This window comes from Camelus dromedarius, chromosome 11 (genome assembly GCF_036321535.1).
Source record: "Camelus dromedarius isolate mCamDro1 chromosome 11, mCamDro1.pat, whole genome shotgun sequence".
NCBI classification, from domain to species: domain Eukaryota; kingdom Metazoa; phylum Chordata; class Mammalia; order Artiodactyla; family Camelidae; genus Camelus; species Camelus dromedarius.
Window position 1 is genome coordinate 55,739,993 of NC_087446.1, and position 21,705 is coordinate 55,761,697.

Sequence of the window (21,705 nt, forward strand, 5' to 3'; positions counted from 1 at the left end):
TTCTTAAGGGTGCCCACTCACTGGAGCACTGACCTGAGAAAAGCACAACCTAGAAGGTGCTTCTGCTGGGGATGGGGGACAGAGATGAATCCTGCGTGTCACCAAATCCAGTATTGGTGATGGTGGGGCCTGCTGTCCATGCAAGGATCTCTTGCAGCCAGATCAAAAGATACTTTGGGACTCTGGAAGACGCTGGACCTTCAATGCCCTGTGTTCCAAGTGGCTGACCTCTACATACAGAAGAGGTGTGGTGTGAGACAAGGATTCCCTTAGGACAGAGAAGCAGCCCAGGCCTGCATGAGTTGTATGGATTTTTTGGTGAGATGGGGAAGCAGGGAAGAGAAGCTTGAATGTGGACCAGAACTCAAATACTGAGCACAAATCCCTTCGTTGATGGGACCAGCGGGCAGGGGTACTCCCAGCCGGACAGGCCAGGAACAGTGACAACCAGAGCTGATGTGGCTCTAACAGGAGACGGTCCTTGCAGGTCTATCCGTGGACCTGCAATCTCGTGGGGCACATGGCCCAACAACTACCTAAGCCAGGGCATGGAAGGAGCAGCAGAGCAACTGGGATTGCCCTTCAAAGAAAGCCTGCCTCGGCAAGGGGGCATGCCGTCCAGAGAAAGGTTCGGGTCTCTGTCCTTGGCAATGCTTCAGGAAGGGGAGGCTGGGTTAAGAGAGGTCTCTTGGGATGGAGGCAGAAGAAGGGGCTAGAATCCTGATTCTAGATGAAGAAAGACTAAGGCAGGGAGTTGCAAAGAGAGGAAATGTCAGGGCAAAGGAAAGCAAGGAGATGACGGTAACATGCGTGACAGAGGAATTTCTTGGAAAAGAGGGTTCAGGAGAAACCAGAGCAAGGTGCCCAGACGACTGCTTCACTCTATCTTGTGGTTTTCTTGGTGGGTGAGCTCAGAGCTGGGGTCTTTCCTGGTGGGTCCTTGAATTCATTTGCACTCAGCAGCCTGCTTCTGGCCTCCCCACGGGGGCTGCAGTTCCCACTGCCAGTGACACAGCCCGCAGGTGTGATGCCGCAGGCCCCGCCAACAGAGCTGGGCCAGTAGCCATAGGCGCCGGCGCCGCTGTACCCAAAGCCGGCTCCTGCACCCGCGGTCCCGGCCGTGGAGCTGCTGATGACTGCTGTGGAGGATGGGGGAGGAAGGATAAGCTTGTGTCCCAGGTCAGGGAAGACCCGAAGTCCTCTCCAGCCTCCCAGCCTCAACTAGCAAAATGCCTCCCTCTTAACACTCGCCATCAACTGTGGTCTTAGTGGCACGTGCTCAACTCCTGAGCTGCTCAAGCACCAGGAGAAACAGCCCAGATCCCATAGGATCCCGAAACCCAGAGCCTTCTCTTTGTTTGAACAAACAGGAGTAGCAACAGCTTCCCTCAAAGGACAGGTGATGCCCAACCATCACGTAAGCCGACAAGTCTGGCATTTAACTTAAGAATACTTTCTTAATTTTTTTCAAAGAATTTCCTGATTGCTTGACTCAGGGGAGGTTTTGCCAGCTAATCTTAGGAGACCAGTGGGGCAGCTCAAAACTGATTATGCAGTGAATCTGTGGACGGGTCTCTATCAGAGTCAGGAGGTATCGCTCTTCCTGCTCCCAGCTTCTGTCACACAGGAAAGCCGGGGTGGGGCAGAAGAGAATGGGGAGAATCTCATCCTAGCATGGCTGAGATTTCCGGGAAGGGGTCAATGTGAAGTGTCAGAATGCGATGGGGAGCTGACTCCACAGAGGAAGAGGCAGCAGGTCTCATCAAAGGAGGCGATTATGACAATGGTGCTCTGCCAGGCACAACCCAGGCTGTTCCATGGGGGTCTTGTTGGTAGAGGACCACTTACTTTGTGTTCATTAATGGGCTAAAAATATTCCTTCAGGGGTGTTAACTACTCACAGATGCTCACAGAATTGGTGTATTCTCCAGACATCCTGCATGGGGAGAAAAACACAGCTGTTTCTCTATCGTGTGGCACCCAGGTTACCCTCACCCCGGCCTGAAGTCATCAGCCAGCCTAGCTCGGCCTCCACAAGCCCTGGCCAGGTGGCATGCACCGCGCCTGCGTGTCTCTGAGCTCCTCTCTCTCCTTCCTCAGCCCGCTCCTCCCACTTCAGAGATGTACGAACTTGCAACCCCGGAGCCCCCAGCAGCGGCACCGCCTCCCGGATGCCCTCCCACTGAGTTCCTCTTCAGCTCTCTGCTTCACCCCTGTGGGTCTACTGCCCAAATAAGTGCGCGTGTGGAAATATGAGCCTCGGGAGTTGCCCCTAAGGAACTCACTGTACGATTTTAGAAGCAGTAACTTCTCTCTGGGTTTTATTTATAAAACAGTGCTGGGTTAAAACAGGGGTTTTCAAATGTCAGTGCTTCATCTACCACCCTTCCTGGTATTGCTATGACCATGGACAACTCATCCTGTTATAAATTTAGTATTTTTCTTTGATTCTGCCTTTTAAAACAAAAACGATTTGGCTTAAAAGGAAGTTTTAGATCACCGGGGTAAATAGAAACTAGTACTACCTGAACAAAAAAGACCAAAACAGTAGCAGTAAAAATAAATATAATAAAAATAAAACAATTAAAAAAAATTTTTTGGCCATATATTGTTGTCTGCCCAGAGACTCTAAACCTAGGATCTGCTTTCTCTTTACTAAATTGGGATATTTGCAAGTGTCACGGCGGTGTTAAAGACACAACAGCACCACACTGAAGCTTTCTCCCTATCATAGCCTGAAGACGGGAAGGAGAATTATAAAGGAGATCGCTCTCTCATTATTGGATGCCATTTAAGACTATGTTTGTGGGTGACCTGAAAAGCATTTCCAGCCCCTCCAGTAGCCTGATCTCAACCTCCCATTTGGGAAATTAAGTCAGAGGATTCCAAAAGTCCTTCCAGCTCCAACATTCTAAGATCCCTTCCATCACCCACCGGCACTCCTCGCCCTCCAGCAGCTTGCGGTAGGTGGCGATCTCGATGTCCAGGGCCAGCTTGGTGCTCATCAGCTCCTGGTACTCACGCAGCATCCGGGCCAGCTCCTCCTTGCCCTGGTGCAGGGCGGCCTCCAGCTCGTCCAGCTTGACCTGGGCGTCTTTCAGGGCACAGTCGCCCCGCTGCTCAGCATCGGCAATGGCCATCTCCAGGTTGGAGCACTGAGGGCAGGGAGGTACTTTCTCTCCCTGAGTTCTGAGGCACCCTGAGCCTCCCTAGACCCTACCAAGTTCTCACTGTGGTTGGACCCTCCCCTATCTTGCCCCACCTCCTAGGGCAAAGCCACATCCATGGCAATGGGGACTTGTCAGCCCGGGACTGGGAGGCTTGTCATTCTCAGCCACTTGGCTTTCCAGAAAGACCCTTCCAGTTGTTCCAGAATTCAAGTGGGAGCTAAGTGTGAGGGATGAGAGCAAGGCTTCCATTTGAGGAAGGGGTTCTGAAGCAGAGGATCCAGAGGAGGAAAAGGGCCTGGGGGAATGAGTGTGACTGACAGTGCTGACAGTTCACCCCTCCCTCGGGACTGAGCCGGGAACTCCCAGAACCCCTCACCTGCTTCTTCTCACTCTCAATCTCCGAGCGCAGCCTTTGGATGAGCCGAGTCAGCTCTGAGATCTCGTTCGTGGTGTATTTGAGGTCATCCCCATGTCGGCCAGCTGCCAGCTGCAGCTCCTGGAACTAGGGGAAGAGAGCAAAACAGGGAGCTGAGCTCACCAGCAGACTGTCTTTACCCAGGGAGTGTGGCAGAGGTGGGCAGGGGTCCCAGCTTCACCAGTCCTCTCAACAGCCTTCCATCCAACCATCTGTTCATTGGATGTATTTACTTGCCTCAAGCACAGTTGACCACACTGATAGTTAGATTTGGCCATTAAGACTATCGAAAAGTCCCACACTCTCCACGCTGCAACTTTATAATGCACAACTCCAATTATGAAACTCCTCTGCCTATAGCCCTTCAAAGTCAAGGCCAAATTCAAACTCCTAGCCTGGCACAACGTACTTGGAGATCTGGCATCCACCAGCCTCTCCAGACTTACTTCTCACTTCCCCTACCTGTCACCTCCTTGGCTCTCCACCCGTGCCAAATAGTCCCAGGTTCCAGAAATTCCCTGTGTGCTCTCAAGTCTCTGAGTCTTTGCATGAGCCTCTCCCTCCAGCTGGACAACCCTTCCCCTTCACCCTCCCTTTTGCCCTAGCCAGCTCCAACTCGGCCAGTGCAGACTCATTTCCTCCAGAAGGCCTTCCTCGATCCCCGAGTTGGGTGTACTTCTGTGCCCATAGCCCCCAGCATACCGGTCCATAGGTCTTATGATACTGTACTGTGAGCACAGTTTCTGTGTCTTTCCCATTAAACCCAGAATGACTGAATAGCAGGGACCTCTTATTTTATTTCTGAATTCCCAGTACCTAGTACAGGGTCTGGCTGGTACTCAAAGTAGGTCTGATGAATGAATGAATGCATGAGCGCATGAAACAAAGAGGGAGCTGATGGGCTGCCCCCCTGTATTTTCTGTGATTTCCTCCCTTCATAGCTCCGCTGGGCCCTGGGTTACTGGCAGTCTTGCTGAGCATGGAAACACATTGTGTGTGTGTGTGTGTGTGTGTGTGTGTGTGTGTGTGTGTATCTGTGTGTGTGTGGCAGGGGGAGACTCCACTCTACCCCAGCACCACCAGTCATGAATTTTGGGTCATCTACTAGTTTGGGATTAGTCCTGCCTTTGATGTCATCCATTGAATAGTCAACAGAGAGCACGTCACTTCTACCCCAGAACTGGGAAACAGAAAAAAACGTAACATTCAGAACTTTGGTGGCTGTAACTGCCTGTCTGTCTTTGGGTGCTTGGCCTTATCAGTTGTCTCTCATCTGGCCCCAGGGTGGCCCTAGATTCAGGGTCCTTCTTAAAGATACCAAGTCCCCTGGAAGGTAGGGGGGCTTCTCACTGTGCTCCTGTGTCTTATCTTTGCTGCTAATCTTGGGCAGTTAACACTGTGCCAGGATAGGCGGCCTTTTCCTGCTTCTGGTCACACTGCCCCCATCTTTTATGGGCCAGAACAGAGGCACTGACTCCCCAGTTCTGATACCAGGCCATCTCCTCCTGAGGCAAATTGAGAGCAAACTCCTGCCATTCAGCTCCCAGCCCACCCCAAGCCCTTATCCTAAATGCATCTTAACCAGAGCCATGGAATTGGCAGTCAGCCATGGAGATTCAGATCCAGCTCCATCACTTAGCAGCTCAATGGCCTTGGCGAGTTACTTAGACTCCTTGAGCCCCAGCTCCTCCATCTACGTTCCCGTCAAAAGGGGAATAACAACAACAACAAGCCCTCAGAACTCCGTCGCTAGGACGACACTGATGACATTCTGCTCGGTGAGCGCTTGCCCTTGACCAGAGAAGTGCACGTGTGACTAACCTCAAGCAGCAACTGATCCCAAGTCATGTCTGTGCAGACCTGCCTAACGCTTCCAGAAGGACCCTGGGGTTAAACATTAGTCATTAACAATCCAGAGGGGTAAGGCCACATGGCCACCTCCAATTCTGGCTGGCAGCAGGAATGTAGAGGGATTTGGAAACTGGGGACTTGAGTTTGAACTTTTCTCAAGAAGCCCTGGCCTGAGTTGTCTCCTAGGCCTTGAAAGTCTCCCTCCCTCCCTCCTGCCTCTGCAGGTCAAATCCTTCTGCTCCTGGGGTAGCAAGGAGGCAGGGGAAGGGACAAGATAAGGTCTCAAGAGTGTGGATTTCCCTTGAGAAGGATCCTGATAAACAGAAAGGACCATTAGGAAGCCGCCTTCTTGATCTGAGAAACCAAGTTATCTAAAGACTCATTTTCCCACCCACGACCCATTAGAGGAGTTAAGATCTAAGGGACTCAAACTCCCCCTTTCTCCTTGGAGTTGGACTTGAATGGAAAGGTAGGAGTTCCCCGGTCTCAGATCACACTGAAGAGACCCCGTAATTTATTGTAATTAATGAGGGGGTTGAGATGCTGACTACCCATGTTTTCCTCCTTCCCAGACTCAATTCAAAACTCTCTGCCTCCAAGGATGTTGTTCCTGACTTGCCCCACCTAGTAATAGTTCCCTAACCTCTGTCTCGCTAGCATTCATGATGCTACAACACGTTCATTTAAACTCAGCTGTATGTGTCCTCTCATGATTGCGTGGTCTCAGTGGATCGTAAGGTCAGAGCTGTCTCCTCCTCCAGTGCCTGGAACCATGCTGTGCTCTCAGAGAGCAAGGGGGCCATGGTGGGTCATGGGATTGGACCAGAGACCCCAGAACACGTGACTCTGGGGAGGCGTGCAGCCCCACCTTGGTCTGGTACAGCGCCTCAGCCTCAGCTTTGCTCTTCAGGGCGATCTCCTCGTACTGGGCACGGACCCCGGCGATGATGCTGTCCAGGTCCAGGTCCCGGTTGTTGTCCATGGACAGGATTACAGATGTGTCGCTGATGTGGGACTGGATCTGAGCGATCTCCTGCAGGGGAAACAAGGAAGCCTGAAATGCCTTTTGTGAGCAGAGGAAGGTACCAAGGTGATGGACCTGCCCCAGCAGGGGTGCTCCTAGACCCTCCCAAACAGATGCAAGCTGTACCCCCCAAAACTTACAAAGATGGAGCCCACCAGTCCAGAGGTTCCAACAGCACATCTGAAAACTGCTGGATGGGTTTGAAGAAGCCCAAGATGAAAAAAACCCCTGTGTCTGTCACCTGAGACAGGTTAGAAGAGGAAAAGGCAGAGGGGAAACAGCTGGGCCACCACACAGGAGACACTAAGGACCTGGGAGCTCACAGAAGCTTGGCCAACAGACAAATGGTCATAGACATGGTGGAAAGGGTGTGAGGACTTCCCACATCCATCCCTGGGGATGCATACTTAAGACCTGAGGAAGTACCCCAGGCAGCAGAGGGAAGATAGGAAGAAATGAGAATGCGCTTGGCTAAAGATCAGTGGGAGCCCCTTAGGGCCCCATGGCTTCCAGAAATATGTGAGACTGGGACATCTGGAGGCCAGGCTGTGACTGATGGCACAAGTCAGTTGGAGGTATCAGGTTAAATGTCATTCTTGCTTTGATCTACAGAGCTCCCAGTCTCCAAATGCTGGAGATTCTCTGTACTCTTAAATTTCCTGATAAGTAACCGCTCATTCACATGTCTGTCCTTTCACAAGGCAGAGCTGGGAGTGGGGTTGGGGGACACTTACCCCCTCATACAGGCACTTAAAGAATTTGATTTCTCTGTCCAGAGCGTCCACCTTGGCCTGCAGCTCCACCTTGCTCATGTAAGCTGCATCCACGTCCTAAGGGAACCCAGAGACCCCCTGACATCACCCTTCTTCAAGCCCAGACAGGGCTTTCCAAGAAATTGGCACCCCGGCACTCCACTCTGTGGCTGGCTGCCCCAGGGAATGGAGTCAAGACCCAACAGGCAGGAACCTGACTTCCACCCAGGACTCACTGCGAGACTTTGGGCAAGACCCTCATGCCCCTGGAACTCCTTCTGCCTCATCCAAGGATGGAATCGTTTTACTGTCTCTATTTTCAAAGATACAGAAAAAAGCCCTATCCCCCACATGGTTGGTCAGTCAGAGCCAAGGGCAGTTTGCCAAAGACAGGCTGAGTTGGAGGGGGAAGCCGGCACCCTGTCTCAAAGATGTCCTGTTCTCCAATCCACCCTGGGCATGGCCCGGGGAGGGACCATCCACATCTGCGCTTCTGCCCATTTACACAAAACACAGAACAGACAAAGCGATGTGTGCTAGATAAACACCAAGGTGTCCCAGGATGTCCCCAAACTGCAAATCCCCCCCCCACCTTCTTCTGGAACTTCGGCTCCAGGCCCTTCTGTAGGGAGCACAGGCCCCAGTCTTCCCGTGCCCCCCACACTCCACTCCCTGGGGGACCAAGGGGCACGCACCCTCTCCTCACCTTCTTAAGCACCACAAATTCATTCTCAGCAGCCGTGCGCTTGTTTATTTCCTCCTCATACCTGCAGGAAACATCAGAGGGAAGAGTGTGCGTGTGTGTGTGTCCTCATGTGAAAGGACTACAGAGATGTCCATGTTATATGCCTTTTGACAGATATTATTCTACATCTTTGCAGCTCTGCCCAACTCACTAGGAATATATGGCCAGCATTGTGGGTGGGGTAGGAAGTTACGCCCTCCCGGACCAAGTGACCGATGGTTTGGCTCTAGCTTTCCTCTGGAGCCTAGAGAGTAAATAGGTTCTTCCTCCTCCCACTCAGTGTCCAAATCCCAGGCACACGCCACTGCCCCTCTCAGCCATCATTTCTTGTGTCACCCGGCTGCCTGACACCGCTACCAATAACCCCACCCGCCTCCCCAAGCATGAGTCCCGAGGAAGCTGGATGGACTGTCCCCTGGGACAGGCAGAAGAGCATGGTCCAAATGTCCAGGGCCTGAGGGAAATGAGGAAGCCCAGCAGAAATTCCAACTCCCTGCCCTACCTGGTTCCTTGGAACTTGGGGGCAACCTGATGAGCTTAAGACCCAAGAGGCTGTGGGGTACTCACCCTTGGAATCTCGCTATTGGGAAGCAGGAGGGAGTGGGCCAAGGAGGCGGCCGCCCACCAGGACAGCCCCACCACTGCCCAAGAGGCTGGCTGCCCACTGCCCAGCCCTCCTGGCCACCAAGAGAAGGACCTCATCTTGCCTGGGCAGAGGAGCTCAGGACGGGTCACTCCCACCTGAGCTCAGTGCCCCGACGTCAGAGGCAGACATCTCAGTGTCTACAGGGAAAGCCCAGTCCTGGGAAGCTGTCAGCCTGGGCCCAGGGTCCCCGCTCACCTCTTCTTGTAGTCCTCCACCACGTCCCGCACGCTCCTCAGCTCCGAGTCCAGCCTCACCCTGTCCCCGGACAGCGCATCCAGCTGCTTCCGCAGGTTGCCGATGTAGCGCTCGAGGATGGGCTCCAGGTGGTTCTTGCAGTTGCTCAGGTCCAGCTGCTGCAGCAGCGCCCACTTGGTCTCCAGCACCTGGTTCTGCTGCTCCAGGAACCGCACCTGGAACCCCAATCAACAGACAGTTAATGGTGAGAGGCCGTAGGGTTTCCTTTCCTGGACAGTGGCTGTGTTTTCTGATGCTCCATAAGCTTCATCCTTCAGAAAATGGCACTTGTACCCCTCCCCATCCGGGCCCTTCGTCCAACCGAGGTTCTCTTTTGGGGGGCGGGAGTGGCCTCAGGAGGGGGCCTCAACATCTTCCTTTCCCTCTAGTCAAGATCTGTTTCCTGTGCACCTGTCCTCACCTGCCTGGACCAGTGCTGATGGTCAGCCTGGACCCCCTCTGTGGGGTGAGTCTTTAGACACGTAAACTGGCCCGTACTGGTTCTTGTGCACCTTGACTCCTGGCCTGGTGGCCCGGCCTGGTGGCCCGGCCTGTGCTCTGCCTGCTCTCCATCTCCCCAGTCATGGCCTCTCCCAGCCCAGCCAGAGGCAGGTGCTCAGCTGATCTGGAGTCTTGGGCTCTCCTGTGTGGCTTTTATGTCCAGTTCTCTGTGAACTCAGAGCACTTCCCCAAGGGGAGAAGCAGCCTTCTCAAGTTACGTCTACAAGCATCATACTATTCCCTTGCTAAAAAACCCCCTGATGGCTCCACCTGACCTACAGGGTCAAGTTCAAACTTCTTCTTGTACTCTTCACAATATGCCACCATTCACCCAACACCCAAACCCAAGGTCTCCCCAGTCTCCAGACAAGGCCTATTGTTCTTCATGTGACTGCTCTCTCTCCCCAGGTTGCCTTTCTCCACCTCCATCCTGCGAACTCCTACTCATGCCTCACCACCCTACCTCACTGTCACCCCTGGTAAGTGTCCCCTGCTCCTCTAAGCTCTGGAAGTCTCCTCTTCCCAAGACCCTCCTACCCCTTTGTTCCTCGGTGGTTCTCAAGGGTGCATCAGCTTCACCTGGGGCCTTGTTAACACACAGGTCCCGGGCCCAACTTCCAGAGTTTGTGATTCAGTAGATACGGCGTGGGGTCTGAGAATGTGCGTTTCTAACGAGTGCTCAGGTGATGCTGGCGCAGCCAGTTTGGGCACCACTTTGGAGAACCACTGCTCTAGGGCACCATTCATCCCCATCTGCCTCACTGTATAGTTTGGGGTGTATCATATGGGCTACGAGTCTGTTTTTCGACCGGAGTCTGAGCTGGTCTGGCTCCCGTGAGAGGAGTGGCCAGGCTTTACGGCTTTGTAGATATCCTAGGGCTTAGCTTTCTCCAGAAAGTCCCACCTTGTCGATGAAGGAGGCGAACTTGTTGTTCAGTGCCTTGATCTGCTCCCGCTCCTGCGCACGAACTTTCTGGATCTCGGGGTCCAGCTCCACGGTGAGCGGGGCCAGGAGGCTCTCATTGACGGTGACCTGGTGGATGCCCCCTGGAGGGCACACAGTCGGGCACACAGGCCCCAGGGCCGCACTGCCAAACATGCTGCCAGCAAAGCCGCTGGCCCGGCCTCGGCTAAAACCATAAACCCCTGCCCGTCTACTGCCACTGGCCATGTTGAAGGAGGTGCTCCGGGCGCCCCCCAGGCTGTACAGGCTCCGGCTTCCAAAGCCCCAGCTGAGCCCTTTGTGCATCGCTTGATAGGAGGACGAGCTGCCCCCTGAGAGCACAGCTGAGCAGCCACTGAAGCCCCCCTTGGCAGCAGCTCCCGACTTGCAGGTGAATTGGCGGCTCATGCTGGGGAGGCCAGAGAGCTGGAAAGAGCAGCTAACCCTTAGATGAGATGCAGTTCACCAGCCTGTGGTCTCAGGCGGGAGACCTGAGCTTTATAGGGCTCAGGAGGAAGACAGTGCCCTAATTTGTGGGTTTAGTTTGCCTGCGAGCAAGAAATCATTTTCTCCCAACAAAATCAGAGACATCAGGTAAATAACTTGAAATCCCCCAAAGTGCAGGGTTTGCAAGCCTTGCTCCTGTAATTTGAGTCTTATCTAATTAACATGGGTAATTAGGCTGACCAAATTATCCCTAGAAAGATCTTGGCTGGGAGGCTTCTCACAGCCTCAACTGCCTCTCCCCAGGGCTTTGGCAGGGGGTACTGGACTGCGGAGGTGCAGAGGGGAGACCTTTAATTGACAGCATCATCTGTGAGAGATCTCACAACTGTACCAGCATCAGATGGGCTGCTCCAGGGACCCTGGCTGAACTGCTTTTATGTGGTTAGGAAAAGACTCCGCGACCTGGCTTCCCAGGGTTCCTGGAGACAGTTCTCATGGATGGCCAAGGCCCTGGGCCACAAGCCCACTAGGAATCCATGCCCAGCCCTCTGGCTGCAGGCCCCTGCTGTGCCCTCCCAGGCTCGTCTCCTGCCCCTCTGGGCCAGCCAGGCTGCCCTGCATGCCTTCACCTTCACGCACTGACTTAGTTCCTGTACCCTCCCCTTGCCCCGACCCTTGACCTTGAAATATTGGAATTGTCACCATTCATGGTGGCTGACACTGGTGCAGGGCTTTCCAGCATTAAAAGAGCTCCTTAGACACAGAAGCTCATTTAACCTACTTGACCTGGAAAGGAGATGTGAGGATCCACCTTTCACAAATGGGAAAACAAAGGCTCAAATAGTTGAGGACAATGAACATTTCATGAGCCTTTCTTTATATGAATCCCACGGGATGCAAACGCCCAACAAAATGCAGTCCCCAGCCTTGCGGACCTATTTGACTGATCTTCTGATCCCACATTCAGTGCTCTGCAGGCCTTATATATTGTCCAGCCAGCCAGCCAGCCAGCCAGCCAGCCACATACTTGTCCATTCACCCATTCATTCATTTAACACACTTGTGTTGAGGGCTGACTCTGTTCAAGGTACTGTAATAGGCTCTGGGGTCATGAATTAATAAGACAGAAGCCTAGGTCACAATTCTAGAGAGGAGGACAAACATTTGAATTCTATGAGACCCTTGATGTTGTCAAAGTATGTGACCAAGAGTTTCACAATTCCCAAATCCCAAACATATGCACAGAATGTAATTTCCTCCATATAATGTTCAATTTACCAATCTCTCGCTTCCATTTCTGTGCAGAGATTTTGACCTTATTCTGTATTATGATGTTTCTACTGCTATTATAACAAGCAATTGCCAAATTCAACCTCCCCTTCTTTTTTATACAAAACAGCTACTTTCTAGTTAAGAAGAACCATTTTCTTAGATGGTCTTAATTTCGCTACCAGCATGGTACTTGGCAATCCTTTCGGTCTTTTCTCACTAGACACAAGGATTTATCCCTTTGCAATTTCTTCATACGGCCCAGTGAGTGAGGCAAGGCAGTGCTGTGAAAAGGATGCTGAGTGTCCCAGCCAGGATCCCTCCCTAACTGGCCCCTTTCCACATGTCAGCATCAGGATGAACGTGATCCAGACCCGTGTCTCAGCAAAACTGCAGACTGTGGTCATGGGCTCTGAGCTCACTCCCTAAGGGGCTGAAAGCAAGTGTTCACACTCTGAATGCCAGCTCTGCAGTGCAGTGGGTGAGTGCAGCCAGCCTCTCACCCCACATGGGCCTTGCTTCCCCTTTCCCACCCTGGCCTTCCCTCATTGGGAACCTGCCACAGAGGCCCCCTGGGGACTCTTCTCTGTCTCATCTCAATCCAGCCACTCCTCTCTGGCCAGCCTCTCCAGATTGTACCAATTGTCTGCTCTAATTCCATGTCTCTGCCTGTATCCCAGGTGTGTGCCAACCCTCCCAAACTGCCAGAAAGTTTCCTGAGGACAAGACCCTAATCCTGTCCTCCCCAAGTCCTCGTTACCTACCACCCAGAATCAGTGGTGAAGGATCCTCAGAAAGTCATTCCCCCTAAGGACAGGCTCCTTAGCACCTACCTTAAACTGTCCTTAACGGGTTTTCAAACAGTGGGCCCCTTACATCTTATACCCTGTCACTACCCTTACCAGGGGAAGTTCAATGCCAGCTGAACCCTCATCTAATCTTCACCCAATGACTCAGTCAGCCCCGGTTCCCACAGAGGGGCAGTTCTGCCATTAGTTTCTCCCCAGGTCTCTAGGGCAGGAATCTCTAATGAGTCAACACAAAGGAGGCAGAAAATCAACTCCTCTCAGCCTCAGGATAAAACCATGTTTTAAAAGAATATTTAGTATTTCTCATCCAAGAAAATAGAATAGACATATTTTTTCTGACATGGCTCTAGCAGAAGAAATGGTGTAAACATCATTCTTCCACTTACAACAACTAAAAACCTGGATATTATATATAAAACAAATGTAGGAAAACTCTTAAAGGACGAGAGAAGAAGGAATGCCAGCTAGGGACCTCAGGAGCCAAAGAAAGACATGGTAGTGGGTTCTCTGGGTTTTCTATTTGTTTCATGTATTTCAGACTTGGAACAGAAGAAAGTGGCAACCTAGAAGAAGAGGGCATAGATTTTTTTTAAAGCCAACAGAAGCCTAATCTCTCTAGCCAAAGCTCCAGGGATGGGGCAGCCTAGCAAGACAGAAAACTTACAGAGAGTAACCGCTCTACTCCAAACAAACACCACAAAAAAACACTGCAGCCCCTCCCTGTCGCTCTCCAGCTAAAGCAGAGTAAGAATCCTGGACTCTGTACCCATCAGGCTATAAGGTACCCCAACTGCCCCTTTCCCCCGGCAACTGGGGATGTCAGGGAAGGCCAAGGTGGGAGCTGGGACTTTCACCCCCACCAGACAGGAACAAGTCCCAGATCCATCAGTGATGGCAGACACCAGGTAGGGAACCTAGGCTTCACATTCCACCTGGCAGTAATGGGGTGCCACTAGTCCCCGTTCCCCTGCTAGGGTAATGTCAGAAGAAGGCAACAAAAATAAGACCCAAAGACTCAAGTTCTGACCAGAAATCACTTGTCATAACAAGAACAAAGAAGATCTCAAACTCAATGAAAAAAGATAACCAATAGATGCCAGAAAACACCTTATCTGAGAGATTTGGTGGTATAATCACACATGCCTCGCATTGCCTTGGTCAGCAGATAGTTGGTAAATAATAATTAGAAAACCCTGCTGACTCCGCAGTGATCATTTGATGTACTGTTCCAAAGTAGACAGCATGATTTATTTTCTTGTCACTTTCAGCTTCAAGGGAGTCAAACCCATGAACTTGGAGCCAGCTGCCAACTCCAGGAGATACATAAGGGGAGCCCTCTGCACCCCAGCAGGGAAACACTGAGACACCTTCTTCCCACCTTCTCAGTGTCACTCAGTCCCCCGAGTCACCATGAGCAGACAGAGCTATGCCTGGAGGTACCAGAGCAAAAGCTTCAGCAGCTTCAGCAAAGGCTCAGCTGTATTGCTGGGAGAGGCAGGAAGCTCGCTGTTGATCTGCAAGAGCAGCAACCACTGCCAAGTGTAAAAGCAAAACTCCACTTCTACTTTAGTCCTGAAGTATGGACAGGCGCACACTTTTTCATTTGCACTATCAGTTCACAGTCATCCACGTTGATGGTCATCACCCCGGGAACCTGCAAACATGGTTTATCAAAAACTTGTTTTTATTTGATTTTCTAAAGCCCCATTTGACTCATTCTGGGGCATCCAGTCCTCCAGAAGATTCACAGACCCTGGGTGCTCACCCAAGGTGGGAGGGGAGAGGGAGATCTGCAGGGACCCGGAGGAGGCAGGCATGCCTGCCTGGCCCCACCTCATCCCCTGGGAAAGCCAGTGTGGATCGTCCACCTGGAGATAACGTGAGATCTGAGTTCATGGGTCTCCCCTTCTCCAGGGATGAGGATAAAAATGTAAGAGAAGCAAATACATCTTAGAACCACACTCCAGGTGGAGTTCAGTTTGAAATAAAGGTCCAGTGAGAACTGCCAGGCTAGAAGGGGTGTGAATAGAGCCCTGGGTCCCCACTGTTTATGGAGAAGATCTTGTATCCTAGGTTTCCTTTTAAAGACTTGCCTACTTTTCCATCACCCACCTTGATCTTCCCCATCTCTGCCATACTTTCTAATACACTTATGGGAAATTCATTCTGTTTGGGAACTTTATGCGCTAACCAGATTTTCATCCCTAATCACTGCTCTGCAACACACTCATATCCACATACGCACATGCTCACCCTGTGTTCTCTCCCTGCTCAGTCACCTGTGCCGATAGGATGATATGTTATTTCTATTTGGCTTTAGAAGGTGAGCAAAAGTGACCCTTATTTTCCCTCTTTATGGGAAAGCTCAGCTTTTGTTTTTAAAATAATTAATGTCAGGTCCTCAAGCCTTGCTTGGCAGTCAAGCTGGTGTCATTATCACCTAATCAAGGGGTAATTGTGTTGTTATCATTATTGTTATGAAGATTATTATCAGGTCAATGGCCAGAGGGTGTGTAGTGGGACTAGGAAGAAATACAAATGATCAATAGGCACATGAAAAGATGCTCAACATCACTAATTATCAGAGAAATGCAAATCAAAGCTACAATGAGGTATCACTTCACACCTGCCACAATGGCTATCAAAAGTCCACAAATGACAAATGCTGGAGAGGCTGTGGAGAAAAGGGAACCCTCCTACACTTCTGGTGGGAATGCAGTTTGGTGCAGCCACTGTGGAAAACAGTATGGAGATTCCTCAAAAGACTAGGAATAGACTTACCATGTGACCCAGGAATCCCACTCCTGGGCATATATCCAGAAGGAACCCTACTTCTAAAAGACACCTGCACCCCAATGTTCATAGCAGCACTATTTACAATACCCAAGACATGGAAACAGCCTAAATGTCGATTGACAGATGATTGAATAAAGAAGATGTGGTATATTTATACAATAGAATACTATTCAGCCATAAAAAACAACATAACGCCATTTGCAGCAACACGGATGTCCCTGGAGAATGTCATTCTAAGTGAAGTGAGTCAGAAAGAGAAAGAAAAATGCCATATGAGATCGCTCATATGTGGAATCTAAAAAAAAAAAGAAAAAGAACATAAATACAAAACAGAAACAGACTCATAGACATTGAAAACAAACTTGTGGTTGCCAAGGGGGAGGGGGATGGGAAGGGACAGACTGGGAGTTCAAAATTTGTAGATACTGACAGGCATATGCAGAATAGATAAACAAGATTATACTGTATAGCACAGGGAAATATTTACAAGATCTTGTGGTAGCTCACAGTGAAAAAGAATGCAACAATGAATACATGTATGCTCATGTATAACTGAAAAATTGTGCTCTACACTGGACATTGACACAACATTGTAAACTGACTATAACTCAGTAAAAAAATATTCAACATTAAATAAATAAATAAGTAAATAAAATGACTAAAGCTAAATAATTAAGAAAAATGCATTCAAAATATTATATATATGTGTGTGTGTGTATGTTAATGCTAGTTATTTCCTGTAATGGCTAGTTTTTAAATTTTTCAACTATTTTTCCAAGTTTGAGATAATGAACAAGTATTATTTTTACAATAGAAGCAGTCAAGCCCTATGAGACTCCAAACCCCACCGCAGGGAAGCGAAACAGCCTTTCCTTTAGAAAACACTCCGGCAGGCCAGGGACCCTGATCCCTTCCTTTGGTCACTCCATAACTATGACAGCAGCTGCCTGAGGGAACATTCTGGACCCAGGCTCCACCCACGACTTTTCACTCAGGCCAGGAAAAAGCAGGTTACTACACTGGCCAGTGGTCCCATCTCAGACCCTTAATTCTCCCCTTCCCCCTGAAGCTGCAGGCCTGGCAGAAGTCATTCCACACACCTGTGCACACTGGCAGGACTCGGCCACCTCGTCTGGTTGGTCTCCTCCTCTGGACCCCGGCCAGGAATCTGAGCTATCTCCCCTGCCCTATCATCCTGTACCCTCCTTGCTCGAAGCATGGTTCCCCGCATCACCAACATCAGACTCGTCTAGAAGCTTGTTTAAAATGCGTATTTCTGGGTTCCACTCCAATCTTCTGCAGTGAAAACTTGGGGCAGAGGGGGATATTGGAACCAGGAATGTGCATTTTGAATGAGCTCCCCAGGTGATTTTAAGGTGCCACCTCTACCCTGAGTGGCTCTTAATTACATGCTGCCTTGTCTTGATAGCTATTCGTAAATTTCTTATCCGTCCCCTAACTGGACTGTAAGCTCCCGGCAGGACGCAGTCTCTTGTGAGCGTTGGTACCCCCAAAACAGCCAAATGCAGTACTGTCCAACAGACATTCGCTGAACTCAAATGAAATAGGATGAAAATATCACGGAGCTTCAGGTGCTCACACCCATCCACACACAGCGCCTCTAAGCCTCTCTCCTGACTCTGTGTCCCAGACCCCCCATTAGGTGGGGAGGCTTAATAAAGGAGCCTGGCTGACCTAGCAGCACAGACAGCACTCTTTTTATCATAGCTGGAGGGATCTGTAGAGATCCTCTCTTTTCATCTCCTTTAACTGGTGCAAAACTCGAGCCTTGGAAATAAGAATGACTCATTCAGTGCCCTACAATTCCTCCAAGATGAAGATCAGCGTTCAAGTCTCTCAACTCCTATGCAAGGCCTTCCCCACATCACAGCAAGTAGAAGAATCATGAACATTCCATTCAAGAGGGCTTCCTGGAGGAGGCAAGCTAAAGACTCATTTGAGTTGACAGGGAAGAAAGAGTATGGTGCAAAGAAGGAAAGAGGCTTCCAAGGCAGCCCAGAGCTGCAGACAGCCTGGATGGGAGCTCAGGGGCTTCCACTGGTTCACCCTGAGGAGAAGGAGCCTCAGGTCAGAGCTCCTGTGAGAAGGGGAGGGGGGCAGTCTGTGGGAAAATGCTTAAGAAGAGTGGCTTTTTTTCTGGGAAAGAGAATTTTCTACAAGTTCCCCTGTTGATTTCTTGGCAAAATCACAGTCCCCAGGTCTGGCAGATACTTTTCAAGAACACCACACCCATCTCTTGACTCCAGAGCTAGCCCCTGCTCGCCTCTGTTCTTAAAGACTTCCAGAAGAAAACACCCTTGGCTTCTCTGGGCCACATTGCCCCCGGGTGGCATGTTCCTCCTCCAGGAAGCCTCCCCTCCCCATCCTTTCCAAAGCTCTCCATTTTCTGGTGTCTTAAGTTAGATAGCAATGAGTTGCAGCTCCTGGTTACCCACCTCTGCCAAGGTTTGACATTAAACACACACCACAGGCTGTGAATTGCAAATGAAGTTTATTGCACAGACACCAAGACCACGTCACTTTAGACACTGAGCAAACAAGAGGGCTATGTACACAGAAACACATTTCCCTGGGGGCACTGCCAGGGGAAATGTGCAGGCTTCGAGATGGGGTCCTCAACGGAATATTGGTTGGAAAAAGGACCACCCAACGGGCAATGCAAGAAGGGGCCAGGAATGGGGGCACAGCTGGAAGCACACACCTAGACAATTTGTGACTCTTCCCTCGGGGACTGAGGGTGTCACTGGCTCCAGCTAACTGGTTTGGAGAGAAAATATTTCAGAAACTGTATGTGGGCATCCCTCTCCCCCAAAAGATACCATCAGAGGTGAATGACCAGATTTGACTTCCTGTCAATCAGATGGACAGAGACAGTAATCTACATTCTGGAGTGGGAGAGTCAAGGGCGGGACTCCATCTTTATCTAAAAGAGAAGGTCACGCTGGAACCGTGACCTTCACCTGAGCCAGAACCACCCTTTACTGAGCTAGAACCTCCCCTTCCGGAGCTTAAGTCCGCTTTGGAGCCGCCCCCAGAGCCGTACCCTCCCCCAGAGCCAGAGCCCCCTATGGAGCCACCTCCTGAACTGTATCCTCCTCCAGAACCAGACCCTCCCCCAGAGCCAGAGACCCCTCTGGAGCCGCCTCCAGAGCTGTGTTTTCCTCCAGAACCATATCCTCCTCCAGAGCCATACCCGCCACCAGAGCCAGAGCCTCCTCCACCACTGCCTCTGGAGCTGGACCTTCGGCCTCCGAAGCCATAACTGCTGCTTCCAGAGCTGTATCCTCCTCCTCCAGAACCGGACCCTCTACCTCCAGCACCATGGCCTCCAAAACCAGCCCTGGACCCCACGTTCGAAGAGACGGTGCTGCTCGTGACAGCTGCAGAGAGAGATGCTGTTACGCGGCAGTTCTGACTGCCTCGGCCCCGCCTCCGCCCGCCGGACGCACCGCCCCCTCGGGCAGGACCACACCCCCATCACTTACACACTGTCACACTGCTGCTGAGGTCTCCAGACATCCTGTCAGAGAGAGGGAGAGAATGTTAACTCCTGGCAGAGCGCTTAGGTATAGCCTACATGTTATTTTGCAGCCTCCACCTACGAACGTGCCGGTCAGCCTCGAAACTCAGCCACCAGGGCCTTACACAGCTCCCTTTCCCTCTGCGCTGCCAGGTCACAGACAGGGGGACGGGCTTCACGTGTCCACAAGACCTGGCATCCCAGTCCAGCTCTCAAGTTTTCGCTCTGATAAAAATGGTCAAAAGCAAATTCACTTCTGACCTGACAAGCCACAGTTTTATTTAAATCCATTTTAGGGAATCTGATATTCAGAATCCAAGCCACAGCAGAAACTCTGAAGCGAGGCTACACTGTGAACATGCAATTCAGAAAGAACTGTGACTCTGTGCAGCCTCCCTATCCCGCCCTCCTGCCCGACCCTCCTCGCTTCATCTGAAATCTTTCCCACTTCCTCTTGCAAGGTGGAGAGAGGAGGCCTGGCCTCGCCAACAGGTACTGAGCCACAGCCAGAGCAAAGCTCTCCATCTCTGTCATACTGGCTTGCTGGTGGCCCTGGTAGCTTTTCCCTTCTAGTCCCTTCTGCGGGATTCAGTCACCAGGGATGTTGAGGGCACTGACAAAGGTCTCAGACCACAGAGGAGGGAAAGGCTCCCTTTGGAGGTTAGTGAATGGTTCCATTTGTCACTCCAGATACTGGCAAAGAACTAGATCGAGCACCTGCTCTGGGTGCACATGCCCCGGCCAGTCAGCTCCTTCCCACCCACGACCTCCCTATTCTGGGTCACAAAGCAGAGGGAGGAAAAGGCCGCACACCCTGCAGACCCAGAGACTGTCTAGGACTGATCTGTGCAGATAGAAGTTGTTTTCTCTCTCAGAAAAGACCAAGATTAACTTACTGCTTAATTTAATTTAAAATTTCATCTGCCTTGTTAGTTGTTCCAAACTGAGACGTCTACATCTCTTCGTGTTACTTTGTGTTCTGAATCTCTGCTCGGGGAACACAGTGACGTCGGCTCTCAGCCATCAGACGGCTCTGCCCCAGCCCCGCTTTCCCTGCCTTTGCCTCCAGCCCTGGCTCCGGGAGAGGAAAGGGTGGACCCGGGGCCCCTCACCTGCACTCCTCGCCCTCCAGCAGCTTGCGGTAGGTGGCAATCTCCACGTCCAGGGCCAGCTTGGTGCTCATCAGCTCCTGGTAGTCACGCAGCAGGCGGGCCAGGTCCTCCTTGTTCTTCTGCAGGGTGTCCTCCAGCTCAGACAGCTTGTTCTGGGCATCTTTGAGGGCATCCTCTCCCCTCTGCTCGGCATCTGCAATGGAGTCTTGCACATTCTTACACTAGGAGAGAAGGAGAAAAGGTTTCTGTTGGTGCAGAGAGTAGAGTCTGTCTGGCAGAGGGGAAGAGGGAGCAGAGTTGTACAAAGTGTGAGAAGCCACAATCACTGGCCGTAAAAGTGTTGGGTCCCCTTGGAGTTAATGCAAGTTGCAAACAGCCTGCTGAGACTTGCTGCTGTCTCTGATCCCCTGTCTTCCCAAGTCACCTTTGACTGGACCCATACACTTTCTCCGTAATGGCCTCTGATCCTCATAACCCAGGACCAGAGTCATTACCCCATTTACAGCTGCAGACAAAAACATGCAATGTGTGGCACTTCCCAGAACTTCTGTTCCTTGCGGAGTTGACTCTCTGTCCCATTAACTCTTCCAAAGCTACTGTCCAGTGTGGGAGGGGATAGCTCAGTGGTAAGGCGCATGCTTAGCATGCACGAGGTCCTGGGTTCAATCCCCAGTACCTCCATCAAATAAATAAACAAACAAACCCAATTGCCCCCCACCACCAAAAAAACCAGCAAAACAAAACAATTTTTTTTTCATTTTTTAAAAAGCTAATGTCCAACCCCAGGCCAAGTGCCTGCAACCCTCACTGCCCCTGCGTCACACAGCTGGCTGGTGCTTAGGGCTTTTTCCAAGGACAAACGGGTATGAACAGGAAGCGATGCCTGCGATACACAGCAAGCCATGACCTCTAGCTTCATATGTTATGTGTTATTGTTCCATTTCACCCGTGAAAGCAATCCACAAGTCAACACAGTTTCTCCCTGCACTAACCCCCACTTTAGGATGCCTCTTAGACCACTCTAAAAATTGTTATAAATCTTAAATTATATTACACTTGAGGCATTTAGGATTAGCACCTGCTAGATTCGATTTCTCAGTTCTCTGTCTCTTTCTTTCACACACACATCTATACCCAGCCTCCCACCCTGCCCGAGCCCCACTCAGCCAGGGAAGCCACCGCAGTCCCCGGGCCGTGCCCCACCTGCTTCTTCACTTGGGAGATCTCCCCTTGCAGCCTCTGGATCACACGGTTCAGCTCACTGATCTCCATCTTGACCTCCTGCAGGCTGTCTCCATGCTTCCCAGCAGTGATCTGCAGCTCCTCATACTGTGCAGGGAGAGGACAGTGGCAGCTTGGGGGAAGCTTGGCATGAGCCAAGAAAGTCTGATACTGTCCAGGGAGGGTCAACCAAGCTGAAAGTCATGTCTGCTTCCTTAGATGATGGGGA

At 51.1% G+C, this 21,705-nt stretch overlaps 2 protein-coding genes across 2 annotated transcripts in view; both read right to left on the reverse strand.

The window, feature by feature from the left end:
- Positions 1-729: 729 nt before the first annotated feature.
- On the reverse strand, positions 730-10,689 carry LOC105094588 (keratin, type II cytoskeletal 73). The gene is made up of 9 exons (XM_010986654.3): positions 10,243-10,689; positions 8,799-9,013; positions 7,919-7,979; positions 7,195-7,290; positions 6,305-6,469; positions 3,547-3,672; positions 2,935-3,155; positions 1,902-1,936; positions 730-1,139 (listed from the first exon to the last, which is right to left on the reverse strand). Exons 1-9 carry the CDS (start codon positions 10,687-10,689, stop codon positions 883-885), a joined length of 1,623 nt encoding a protein of 540 aa, XP_010984956.1. The 3' UTR covers positions 730-882.
- A 7,853-nt stretch (positions 10,690-18,542) lies between these two features.
- LOC105094589 (keratin, type II cytoskeletal 2 epidermal) overlaps positions 18,543-21,705 on the reverse strand; it is a 28,590-nt gene continuing 25,427 nt past the window's right edge. The window contains exons 15-18 of the mRNA XM_010986655.3: positions 21,459-21,584; positions 20,256-20,476; positions 19,109-19,143; positions 18,543-19,003 (exon numbers count right to left, since the gene is read on the reverse strand). Coding sequence (XP_010984957.3) covers positions 18,543-19,003; positions 19,109-19,143; positions 20,256-20,476; positions 21,459-21,584 — 843 coding nt within the window. The remainder of the gene's footprint in view (positions 19,004-19,108; positions 19,144-20,255; positions 20,477-21,458; positions 21,585-21,705) is intronic.

What these genes read in the sequence shown, in the direction of transcription:
- LOC105094588 (XM_010986654.3), bottom strand. Translation starts at nt 10,689, where the DNA reads ATGAGCCGCCAATTCACCTGCAAGTCGGGAGCTGCTGCCAAGGGGGGC. An exon ending in TTAAGTGCCTGTATGAGGGG is followed by an intron (nt 6,470 to 7,194) that starts GTAAGTGTCCCC and finishes TTTCCCCTGCAG; the next exon opens with GAGATCGCTCAGATCCAGTC. An exon ending in CTGGAGGGCGAGGAGTGCCG is followed by an intron (nt 1,937 to 2,934) that starts GTGGGTGATGGA and finishes CTCCCCATGCAG; the next exon opens with GATGTCTGGAGAATACACCA.